Below are 13,026 nucleotides of genomic sequence, written 5' to 3' on the forward strand. Positions count from 1 at the left end.
TACTATCTTCAAGATTAGGTTAGAGCTGTGGCTGTCAAAGTGTAGGTCCTGGACCTGGACCAGAGTGTTAGCATCCGCTGGAAACATGTAAGAAATACAAATTCTAAGACCCAACCCCAGACCTACTGAATCAGAAACTGGGAGTGGAGCTGAGCAATCTGTTTTAACAATCCCTCCAAGGCACACTGAAGTTTGAGAACCACAGCATTAAGGTTACCTGGTCTGTCCAAGAAGCCTGAGACAGAAAAAAGCCTAGAGAAAAATAACCTAAAAACCAAATTTAGACATTTGATGTTTCTGCGTTAATTAGAAAAGAACTACATAATTTTTGTGTCTTTAGATGAACTAATACTTTGCAGTAGACTTGACTTCATTATTTGTTATAGTCAGAAGATTTTACAAAATAAATTTATATACTTTTTTAAAAAATGAGGTAAAATTTATGTAACATAAAATTAACAATTAACCATTTTAAGTATACAGTTCTGTGGCATTTAGTGCATTTTTTCCCATGTTATGCAACCATCACCTCTCTAGTTCCAAGGTAATTTCTTCACCCCAAAAGGGGTAGAAGAAACTCCATACCCACTATTTAGCAGCACTATTTCCTCCTCCCGCCAGACCCTAGGAACCACTAATATGTTTTATGTGTTGACCTAAAAGAAACTGTGGCTGAACATATAAAGCAGAGGATTTATTGAGCCAATACAATGATTGCAACTGGGGAGATGCATAGGTCAGGTCGCTCTGAGAAATGTGTTTTGAAGAGGGCCAACAGAGTTTATTAGCTTTTTATAATTACAAGGAGGGGTAAGAATCAAAGGACAGAGAGAGAATAGCCCTCCTAATCAATTCATCAGTTTTTCTATTGATTGTACATGATGTATAGATTTGGGATTGTTATTAGGTTATATCCTACGTGCAGTGATCTAGGGTAAGTGTTACAAGAAGCATTTGAAGTTATTTTGTGACTTTCTGATGCCATGGTGTCTGCTCCTAAGTAGAGATGGTCTTACGATAATGTTTTCTATGACAGGTGGACACGACTGCTGGCTTATCCCAGATCTCCCAAGGCACTGTGTTTTAGCTGACTTGGTCAGAGCAGAGTTTTTTCTTTTTTGTCATGATAATGTTTTTATGATATAATTTTTAGATTTACCTATTCTGGATGTTTCATACACATGGAATGATACAACCTGTGACCTTTTGTGTCTGGTGGCTTTCATTTAGCATAATGTTGAGGTCCATCCACATTGTAGCATATATTAGTACTTAATTTCTTAAAGGCTGAATAATAGTCTGTTGTGTGTATATACCACATTTTGTTTATCCATTTGTCTGTTGATGGACATTTGGTTGTTTCCCCTTTTTGGCTATTGTGAATAGTGTTGCTATTTGTATACAAGTATTTGTTTGAATTCTCATAATTCTTTTTAATTTAGGGGGGTATATGCCTAGGAGTGGAATTCCTGGGTAGATGGTAATTCTACGTTTAACTTTGACAAACTGCCTTGCCTAATTCTCTTTCCACAGCAACTATACTAGTTTACAATCCTACTAGCAATATACAAGGATTCTAGTTTCTCTGCATCTTTGACAATACTTGTTATTTTCCATTTTTGATTATAGCCATCTTAATGACTGTGAATTTCGATATCAGTAATTTTGATTTGCATTTTTCTAATTACTCATTAGGGAAGATATTAAGAATCTTTTCATGTGTTTGTTGGCCATTTGTATGTCTTTTTTGGAGAAATGTCTATTCAAGCCCTTTGCCCATTTTTAGTTTGGCTGTATTTTTTGTTTTGTTTTGTTTTGTTTTTCAGTTGTTGGTTGTTGAGTTGTTAGAATTCTTTATGCAGAATCTAGCTCCAGGCCAAAATCCTGTGCGTGGTCTTTAAGGCCCAAACTTATGTAATTACAAGGCTTTATCTGGCAAGCTCTTGTCAAACTAAATAACAACAGAGAGAGACAGGCTTTCCAAAGAAAGAGTTTATCCAGAAATAGCAGGGGATTGCATTCAGGGGTATGCACACTCTGGTGAACCATAGGCATATCCAAGGGGGTTGGGGCAAGGAGAAACTTTTAAAAGAAAAAAAGAAATCCATGTAAGTCATTTTGAAACAAAGACCATTGGTTACAGGGGCTTGTTGCAGGAGTTGGCATTAGCTTGTTGGTGGAGGCAGCCATTGTTGGGCAAGTGCCCTTGGGCAAGCACCTTATCTAGAATACTGCACTTTTGAGGAGTTTCTTGAATAGTTCCCGTTATAGGCATATGTGCAGGAATTCCTTGTGTTAAGTCCTGTTATAGGCATATGTGCATGTGGGCTTCTTCTTCATGGCCTTCTGGTTCCCTTTTGTTAGGGTTTGACATAAGCAACTCTATTTGATATGGCTGAATTCCACACTCTATTGGGGGAAGCCGCCTTCCCCACCCCAGATTTGGTAGCCAATCTGTGCAGTTTTCTGGAGGGAATTGCATGCAGTGTCTCAGACAGCCTTCCCCTCTCCTCAGCTGTGCTCACACACATATCTGCATTTCTAGACCAAGTGACTCCATTTTGAGGCCTTCATATGGGCAAGGAGCTCAGCTGAGGCACTTCCCAGGCACCTGTGCTGACTCCTTTTGGAGGCCTTGGCTGAAGTGTTTTTCTTCACTCTGACTCAGTCCTTTTGCACTCTCAGTTCTTCCTCCTCCCCCTTTTGTCTAGCCTTCTGGATCCATGAAGAGGCAGAGAGAGAATCAGCAGCCTTTAGTTCAGGGCTTCTTAGCAGTAAGACGATCCCCTCCCTCAGTCCTGCACTGCATATTATCTGACCCTTGCCTGGTGCTATTCTCTGGGGAAAAATGGAACACTGGAGAACTGGCTGCCCTTATTTTGCCTCTTGCTTGCACTGTTGCAGGAAGTGAATAAAGGCTTGATTGTTACTTTTAGTTTGGCTTGTTGTTCTTACTCATATCAACACCTGGCAGCTTGACTTTTTATATATTCTGGATACTAGACCCTTATCAGATATATAATTTGCAAATATTTTCTCCCATATTCTAAGTTGTCTTTTCATTTTCTTGATAGTATCCTTTGATGTAGAAAGTCTTTTTTTGTTTTTAAGTTTATTAATATTATTTTTTTACATTCTAAGATGTTGTTTGTTGCAGAGCAGTTTGGGGGATGGGGGAGAAGAGAAGGGGAAAGGAAATAAGGTGGGAGAAGGAGGAAGGAGGGGGGAACGTGGCTGAAGCCAGTGGCACCCCCCTCATTCCTGCACTGGAGACAAGGGGGCTTCCAGCAGTGGCTCGGTCACTGCTTGGCTAGATGCAGATGTCAGGGGGGTGTGGCTGAAGCCCTCAGCCCCCTATGCTCCCTGGCTTGGGAGCCAGGGGTGCTTCCTGCAGTGGTTCAGTGGTCATCACTGGGCTGGTTGCAGGTGCTGGGGGTGGGTGGGGGCATTGCCAAGGCCCTTGGTCCCCCACTGCCCTGGCTCAGGAGCCAGAGGCACTTGAAAGTTTTTAATTTTGATGAAGTTCAGTGTATGTATTTTTTGTATCTTCCTTGTGCTTTTGAAAGTATTTAAGAATCCATTGCTAAACCCAACCAAGGTCGTAAAGAATTACCCCAGTGTATTCCTCTAACATTTTTATAGTTTTAATTCTTACAGTTAGTTCGTTGATCTATTTTGAGAAGTAAGGGTCAAACTTCATTTATTCATTTATCCATATCCATGCCATGTGGATATTAAGTTGTCCTACCACCATTTGTTGAAGAGACCAATCTTATCCCATTGAATGGTCTGGCACCCTTGTTGAAAATCAATTGACCATATGTAAGGCTTTATTTCTGGACTTTCAATTCTTCTATTCCATTGGTCTATATGTCTATCTTTATGCTGATACCACACTGTTTTTGACAACAGTTAATTTGTAGTGAGTTTTGAAATTGGGAAGTGTGAGTCCTCTAACATTTTTCTTTTTCAAGATTTGGCTATTAGAGGTGCTTTGCAATTCTATATGAATTTTAGGATCAGCTTTTCCATTTCTGCAAAAAATGTTGGGATTTTGATAAGAATTGCATTGACTCTGTAGATCACTTTGAGGAGTATTACCATCTTATGAAGTCTTTCTGTCCATTAATGTGGAATGTCTTTCCACTTATTTAGTTTTTCTTTCATTTCTTTCAGCAATGTTTTTTAGGTTTTTGGTGTACGAGTCTTGTTCCTCTTTGATTAAATTTGCTCCTAAGTATTTTATTCTTTTTGATGCTAATGTAAATGGAATTATTTTCTTCCTTTCCTTTTCAGATTGTTCATTGCTAGGGTATAGAAATACAACTGATTTTTTTTTTTTTTTTGTATATTTATCTTTTACTTTGCAACTTTGCTGAATTAGTTTATTAGTTCTATTAGTTACTTTGTGAATTCCTTAATATCTACAAATAGAGAATATTTTACTTCTTTGTTTCCAGTTTGGATGCCTTTTATTTCTTTTTTGTGCCTAATTGCTCTGGCTAGGACTTCCAGTACTACAAAGTTGAATAGAAGTAGTGAAAGAAAATATACTTGTCTTATTCTTGATCTTAGGACGAAAGCGTTCAGTCTTTCACCATTAAGTATGATATTAGCTATCATATACTGTTGTTATATTAGCCTTATGTTGTATTCCATTTTTATTTCATTTGAGATACACATTGCAAATGCATAGAAAAGTCTAGAGAGCTGTAAAACAAATACCCGTTATAGATTTTCTTCTTGTACCTATAAAGGATTTTGGGAAAATACCAAATATTGGAATTAGGTCACTTTTAAGTTCACTACTACCATGCCATTTTGATAGAATTGGTCATGGAAATGAATCATAGAAGCAGGTGGGATTATTTTTTAGTTGGTTTGATCAAATTTCTAGTTATTTTGACGTGAGATTTGGTGAAAGCAAGTTTGATACCCATAATAGCAAAATTTAGAGGAATGGTGGCTGTTTTGCAGAAATCTCACGAACAAGATAGAATTGGCAGAACTAGAAGCAACCTCCAGTTTTGAGCTCTGTTTCAGAAAGGATCAGGGAGTTGAGATAATTTAGATTGAAAAAAAGAAGGAACACAGTAAGGGACATAAAATATTTGTACTATCAGAGGAAAAGGGGATAAAAGACCTTTGGTTTTAATTTTGGCAGACTCAGGTCAGGTAGATGCTTTTTATAGGCCCAGTGTAAAAGAACTTTCTAGCAATTAGCAGGTAATCCAAAAATGTAATCAGCTGCCTGTCACAGTTGTGAGTGTCTCGTCACCAAGAGGTGAAAGCCAAGGTGAGATGACTCCCCGGAGATGCTGCAGAATGGCAAGCAGAAGTGTTCAGGTGCCCCTACCTCTAATATTCTGTCATTCTATATATAAGCCATGAGTGAAAAAAAGAACTCTAGAAAATTTCTATCATTATGATCTAATAAAAAGTATAGACCAAATACTATGTAAAACGGCCGATATTTTCCTCAGCAATGACAGAACTTGCTGTAGGTAACAAAATCTGTAGATGATAATCCATTGTCATAATACTGACTCAGAAAGAATAAAGAAACCAAATGCTCCTAGGATGAAAAGAGGTAGACCTTACCTCTTAACTGTGATTGGGTGGGATTGGGGAAGAAAAGACACAGAAATAGATTGAAAAGTCTAGTTACTGAAGGATTTTTTTTTTTTTTTTTTTTTTTACGTATGGGGTAAATAACCAAGGACAGAAATAAGGCCCTGCCTTTTTTGTTTCATTTTAAAGTTAATAAGAAAGCATTTACATGCTACTTTGAATCTCTTAAGGGTGTTCCCAAAATTATTTTCTGAGTAGTTGTGAAGAATTTGCAGTAACATAACACTAATTTTAAGCTTTAAATATAGGAAATAGGACTAGGTTAACACAAAGCCAAAAGTTAGATTTTAATCAGTTTCAGAGAAATCACACATCCTCAGGAAGTGAGGTTGTTCAAAATGTGGTGTATTTACTTTGTCTTGTCACTACTTCTTGTCATCCTATCTCCTAAGATATGATTGACCTGATTGACTTCTTTTTCCTTTGTACATCACATTAAAAGATTTGTCATGTGGGAGGGGTAGTGGGACAGGTAGCTACACCATGAAGGTTATTTCAAAGCTATCTTAGAAGCCAAGGAAGCAATAACAGTCTAACTGTAATAATAAAAATGACTGCCATTTCTTGAACACCTACTGTGCCAGACACTGTTCTAGATGCTGGGTGTTCTTCATGAACTTATGTAGACCATCTCCCGATAGATTTAAATAGGATCCATGAGATGGATTGGAAGAATTAATATCAAAATATTCATATTGCCTAAAGCAATCTACAGATTCAATGCAATCTTTATCAAAATACCAATGATGTTTTTCAAAGAAATAGAAAAAACAATCTTAAGATTTGTATGGAACCACAAAAAGAAAAAAAAAGCCAATGCAGAAGCCAATGCAGTCTTAAACAAAAAGAAAAAAGTTGTTGATATCCCACTACCTGACTTCAAAATATACTATAGGGAATACATTCTGTTTTATGGAATAAGCTTTTGCCCAATTCTAGAATCACAATAAGGCCAATTTGAGATTTTTTTGCAGCTGGCTGGTATGGGGATCGAAACTCTTGACCTTGGTGTTACAAGGCCTTGCTCTGACCAACTGAGCTAACTGGCCAGCCCCCAATTGAGATCTTGTTGGCGGGGGGGATATATATACATATAAAGCTATAGTAAGCAAAACTTGCATAAAAACAGACAATTTGACCAATGGAACAGAATAGAGATCCCAGAAATAAACTCACACATTTACAGCTAGGTGATATTTGACAGAGGTGCCACCAAAAATATGTGTATTAGTCCGTTTCTGTTGCTTATCACAAAATACCTGAAACTGGGTGATTTATATAGAAAAATGAAATTTATTGCTTACAGTTTCTGAGGCTGGGAAATCCAAAGTCCATCTGGTGGTGGCAGCAGTGACTCAAGGGTCTCACATTGTAAAAGCAGAGACAGCAGAGAGACTCTTCTCTTCTTTTAAAACTCTCAGAACTATGCTCCTGACCACCATTTTTAATCCACTCACTACTGCATGTCCCTACAATCCAATCACCTATTCAAGGTGCCACCTTTCAATTACCATAATAGGATTTCCCACCCTCTTAACAGTCACAGTGGGGGCTAAGTTTCTAATCCCTGAAACTTGGAGGACACAATTCAAGTGTCAATGAGTTTTGGAGGACATAATTCAATCCACTACAATATGCAATGGGGAAAGGACAGCCTCTTCAATAAATGGTGCTGGGAAAACCAGATATCCATCCACATGTAAAAGACAGAAATTAGACCATTATCTCTCACCATACACAAAAATCAACTCAAAATAGATTAAAGACCTAAACTGAAGACCACAAACTATGAAACTACTAGAAGGAAAAAAAAAAAACAGGGGAAACACTACATGAAATGGGAGTGGGCAGCGCTTTTTTAGATAAGACCACAAAGGCACAGGAAACTAAAGCAAAAATAGGCAAATGGGACTATATCAAACTAAAAATCACAGCAAGGGACAGAATCAACAACGTGAACAGACAACTACAGAACAGGAGAAAGTGTTTGCAAATTACACATCGGACAGGCGGCTAATATCCAGAATATATAGGGAACTCAACAGCAAAAAACCAAATAACCCAATTAAAAAATGGGCAAAGTACCTCAGCAGATATTTCTCAAAAGACAACACACAAATGGCCAAAAGGCACATGAAAAAATGCTCAACGTCATTAATCATTTAGGAAATGTAAATTAAAGCCACAGTGAGATATCATCTCCAGTTAAAATGGCTGTTCTCAAAAAAAAAAAAAACAAGTGCTGGTGAAGATTCGGAGAAAAGGAAACTCTCCTATGTTGTTGGTTGGGAATGTAAATTGGTATGGCCATTGTGGAAAACAGCATGGAGGTTCTTAAGGGAAGTAAAAATTGAACTACTCTATGACCCAGCAATCCCACTACTGAGTTTATATACCCAAAGGAAGTGAAATCAATATATCGAAGAGACACCTGTACTCTCATGTTCATTGCAACACTATACACAATAGCCAAGAGATGGAATCAACTTAATGCCCATCAATGGATGAATGGATAAAAAACCCTGTGGTATATATACACAATGGGATACTGTTTAACTATTTAAAAATAAAGAAATCCTGTCATTTTCAGCAACATGGATGGAACTGGACCATCATGTTAAGTGAAGCCAGACACAGAAAGACGAATACTGCATGATCTCACATATATGTGGAATCTTTAAAAAAAAAAAAAAAAAAAGATCTCATAGAAGTAGAGGGTAGAATAATGGTTACCAGAGGCCAGGGAGTGGGTGGGGGGAGGGGTCTGGAAGGAGAAGAGTGGGCTAATGAGTACAAAGCTATGCTGTCTACCTAAGTGAATCAATGTACAGTACATGCATGTATTGAAACAACATACTGTACCCCACAAATATGTACAATTAAATTTAAATTTTAAAAAGTTTTAAAAAAAATGAATAAATAAATAAATAGGTATCCATGAGATTTGAATTTGAATTCTGGACACCAAACACAATAGATTGGTGTCCCATAATTTGTAGGGCCCATGTCAGCTTTTGAAACCCCAGCTGGTTTTGTCTTGGGTAAAACTGTGAAGCAGGCGTGGTATATATTAGGTATCACTCCCTGTTTCCCCACCCTTGGTTTAGGGTTATTAACTAGTATTGATTTGTTAAGTGCTAAGTAACTTAGGTTAGCTATCTTTTTTTTTTTTTGGCAGCTGGCTGGTACAGGGATTGAACCCTGGACCTTGGTGTTATCAGATCAGCACTACACCTTAACCAAGGGAACCGGCCAGCCCTTTTTGAGTTGAAGCCCTGTTGACTCCTGTATCCTCTCACATGTCTATCCCTTTCAGGAGGTACATCCATCCTTTTAGTATCCTCTAGTCCACCTGTTCTATAACTCCCAAACCAAGTAAGACAGACATAAGCCATCTATTCCACGGTGTTGCTTACCCCTGGATTAGAATATCTTAACATAAGCTCATCTGCTAGAAGTCAAGTGGAGCTAGATTGTTCAGCCCAGCCCACCATACAAAGGACTTTGTTTCAGCATCCAACTTTGCTTGTTGGCAGCAGGTCTGCCATGGGAACCTCTATTCCTGAATTCTAGGAACTGCACCAAGGTGTGCTCCATGATGGCTGTCTAAGACTCTGTACAACCAAGTGCTTATTCTCCCACGTTGTTTTGTCTATGCTAAGAAACCATAATTGTTGGTGTTTTATTTCTCAAATATCAAAGAATATATTTCAGATCCCAGTGTTATCCCATTGTATTAAGAATTTTTAATATAGCCAAAGGAAATTAAATCAATACATTGAAGAGATATCTGGCAGTCTTGTTGTTTACTGCAGCGTTATTCACGATAGCCAAGGTATGGAATCAAATTAAATGTCCATCAGTGGATGGATGGATAAAGAAAATGTGGTACATATACACAATGGAATATAATATTCAGCCTTAGAAAAAGAAGGAAATCCTGTCATTTGCAACAACATGGATGAACCTGGAGGACATTAAGTGAAATAAGCCAGGCACAGAAAGACACACAGTTCCTGACTTACAATGGTTTGATTTAGGATTTCTTGATTTTATGATGGTGTGAAAGTGATATGCATTCTATAGGAACTGTACTTTGAATTTTGATCTTGTCCCAGGCTAGTGATACAATGCTCTTTGATGCTGGGCAGTAGCAGCAAGCCGCAGCTCCCAGTCAGCCATGCAATCAGGAGGGTAAACAATTGATACTGTACAATATACTGTGTTCAATAAAGTACATGAGAAACTCAATACCTTATTATAAAATAGGCCTTGTGTTATATGATTTTTGCCCAACGGTAGGCTAATGTATGTGTTCTGAACACTTTTAAGGTACGTGAGGGTAAACTATGATATTCAGTAAGTTAGGTTTAATAAATGCATTTTTGGTTATTACCCACACATAACCTCATTGTAAGTCGAGGAGCTCACTTACAGGTGGAATCTAAAAAAGTTGAACTCATAGCAGTGGTGAGTAAAATGGTGGTTACCAGGAGCTGTAGCAGTGGGGGCCTGGGAAGATATGTTTGTCAAAAGACACAAATTTCAGTTAAACAGGAGAAATAAGTTCAAGAGATCTATTATACAACATGGTGACTTCAGTTAATAACAATGTATTTTGAAAATGGCTGAGAGTAGTTTCATGTTCTCAGCGCAGTGGTATGTGAGGTAATGCATACCTTGATGAACTCAAACGAGCCATTCCGTGATGTATGCCTACCTATTTCAAAACACCATGTTGTATACAATATATACAATGTTTGTCAGTTTAAAAAAAGAAAATTTTTTACTTATCGACCAGCTTTATGCAATGATTTACTATTTCTTTTTCCACTAGGGAAAAGTTAACCATTGGATGCTGCCAGCTGGTTGAGATGGAATATACCATGCAGCAGTGCAATGCATCTGTCTACATGGAGGCCCAAAACAGGGGATGGTGTGAAGACGTGCTCAACTATAAGACCTAAGTGCTGATTTGTAAAACTTAAGAGGAACTGCATTTGTCTTCAGTAATAACAGTAACTTTCAACCTGGTCACTTTTTTGAATCAAACCCAAGAGAATTATAACAAATAGTTCATACGTACAAGAAAGTGATTGCTTATTACTGACAATCTCAATGAAGCTCTAAAAAGCTTAATGCCAATCCATTGTGAGATAAAACTGTGGACTCAACTCTTCTGGAGTTGCCAATACCTCCCTACTTCTACTCCTCATACTGAGCCAGTATCTCTAAGAAAAGGAGAGTCATTTTTTCAGTCATCTTTGGGCAGTAGTCACTGTGGCATCTGAGGAAGGCCCAGGGTACATCATTAGCATCTCTCTCAACCCCAAATATGGGTATGCAACTAGACACTGCAAAACACTAATAATAACCATGGTCACCACATTCTACAAATGAAATCTTACCCTGGGCTGTTTTTATAATCCAACTGTTAGCCATGTAGACCTGTTGAAAATGTGCTTCCCTGCTCAACCTCCAAAGTAATGAAAGTAGAATTTTGACTTCAGTTCCTACTTCCTATTGAGCTTATTCTCTGAACTTGTCACTTTTCAGTGTATTTCTTTTTTTTTTTTTAAAGACCAGTAAGGGGATCTTAACCCTTGACTTGGTGTTGACAGCATCACGCACTCCCAAGTGAGCCAACCGGCCATCCCTATATAGGGATCTGAATCCACGGCCTTGGTGTTATCAGCACCGCACTCTCCCAAATGAGCCACGGTCGGCCCTTTCAGTGCATTCCTAATGGGGAAGAGCAGGGCGATTCCTGTGCTGTTTCCAGAATTTAGGTGTGACTGTTTGCCCCTAGCTAAAACCAACTTGTTTAATTGATTTCTTAGTTATACAGTAAGGTGGAAATCCTTATTTACCTGAGTTCATTATGCTTTTGTTAATTTTTACATTAAATCTAAGTTTTTTGTTTTTTTTTAAAGCAATAACTAATTTACTTTTAGCAAGAATTCATTTTACTTCCAAATTGTGTTTCTGAAATGTGTACAAGGTATGTTTATAAAAGTGGCCCTTTTCAATAAAAGAGAACCTATTCAGGATGTTCACTAGTAGTTGGTACAGGACCTGCTTTTGTTTTCATGTTTGCCAGATTAGGAAACTGCACCACCAACTGCTCAAGTGCCATCAGGAATATGAGCCTTTGGGCGAACAGAGGAGTTTCAAGAGAGTATCTCTTTGCTTCTTTCCTTTTTTTGCTTGAGGAGCCAAAAATACATCTCTCGACCCCCACAAAAGAACTTTTATCAGATCTTTATCCCTCACCTTCTAGTTATTATTGCATTTTTCTTTTGCTCTTTTTATCTTTTTAATATGAATTATGCTTCTGAGATTTCATTTCTGCCACCTGCATATATTCACACATTTCACCCTTACATATATGAGTTTTAATTTTATCTTTAGTCTATGTCTTTTACCTTGCACATTTTGTCATTTTAATCTTAAAATTTTTTGAGATGTGAAGATGTACTTTCTAGTCTTACTTTTTGATTTAGAAATATTGCTTTAAAAATTTTTTAGTCTTTCATTTCAAATTTCAGGGTTCCCCCCCCCTTTTTTCTATTTTGCCGCCTTCTTTTCTGATCTTAAACGTTATTGGTTTTATGCTTGTTTTCCTAATCATCCAACATAGGAATTGAAGAAATTCTTTTCTTCTCATTCTCTACTTTCTTCTCTAGCTGTCTACCCCGAGTTTGAGTAACACATTGGGCTCATGGGCTCCATCTTATAGAACACAGATTTGTTTCAATGTAAGGATTATCAAATCCTTAGAAGAGAAACTTCAGATTTTAAAATCACCATTCTTCAATATATAGAGATAGTGTATTTGGGGTTGAAACCATCATAAGCATGCCATGAACCAGAAGGGACTAATGGGTCACAAAAAATATTCATACCTGAGTCTGGCTAATTAAAGCGGATATCTAGTATGTTTTATGGACAATTACAATTCCAAGTTTGGTACTACCAATATTATTTCCGAACTACTCCAAAACTCATACTGGTGTTAAACTACAATTAAAAAAAATGCTGAGGCTATGCCACATTTTCTCCTTCCTGAAGAAAGACAGGCTTGCCTTATAAATATAGATAAACAGTAACAACTGGTCAGTGAGCACTGTTCTTTTCCTTTGTGGAAACTTATGTTCATGAAGACTGGCTATAATATCTTCTTAAAAACATACTTTTTGCCACCAAACTACCTGTTTGGTATCAACAATAATGCAGGAAAACTTTAACCCCAAGTATTCCCACATATTATTTGCATTAAGCATGTGATTTATGAAATGAGAAGTGATCTCAAGGATTTTAGTGCTCAGTCCTCAACTAAAACTTTATTTTCTTGTGAATAGAACATACAGAGATCCATATAAAAGACAGTCATCA

The 13,026-nt window shown here is 37.5% G+C and overlaps 1 protein-coding gene across 1 annotated transcript in view; it reads left to right on the top strand.

Moving 5' to 3' along the window:
• Window positions 1-11,580, top strand: part of SWT1 (SWT1 RNA endoribonuclease homolog) — a 112,314-nt gene extending 100,734 nt beyond the window's left edge. Inside the window, exon 19 of the mRNA XM_063105345.1 lies at window positions 10,469-11,580. Coding sequence (XP_062961415.1) covers window positions 10,469-10,598 — 130 coding nt within the window. The 3' untranslated portion in view covers window positions 10,599-11,580. The remainder of the gene's footprint in view (window positions 1-10,468) is intronic.
• Window positions 11,581-13,026: the final 1,446 nt, after the last annotated feature.

The sequence above is a fragment of the Cynocephalus volans genome, chromosome 8, assembly GCF_027409185.1.
Source record: "Cynocephalus volans isolate mCynVol1 chromosome 8, mCynVol1.pri, whole genome shotgun sequence".
Taxonomy (NCBI): domain Eukaryota; kingdom Metazoa; phylum Chordata; class Mammalia; order Dermoptera; family Cynocephalidae; genus Cynocephalus; species Cynocephalus volans.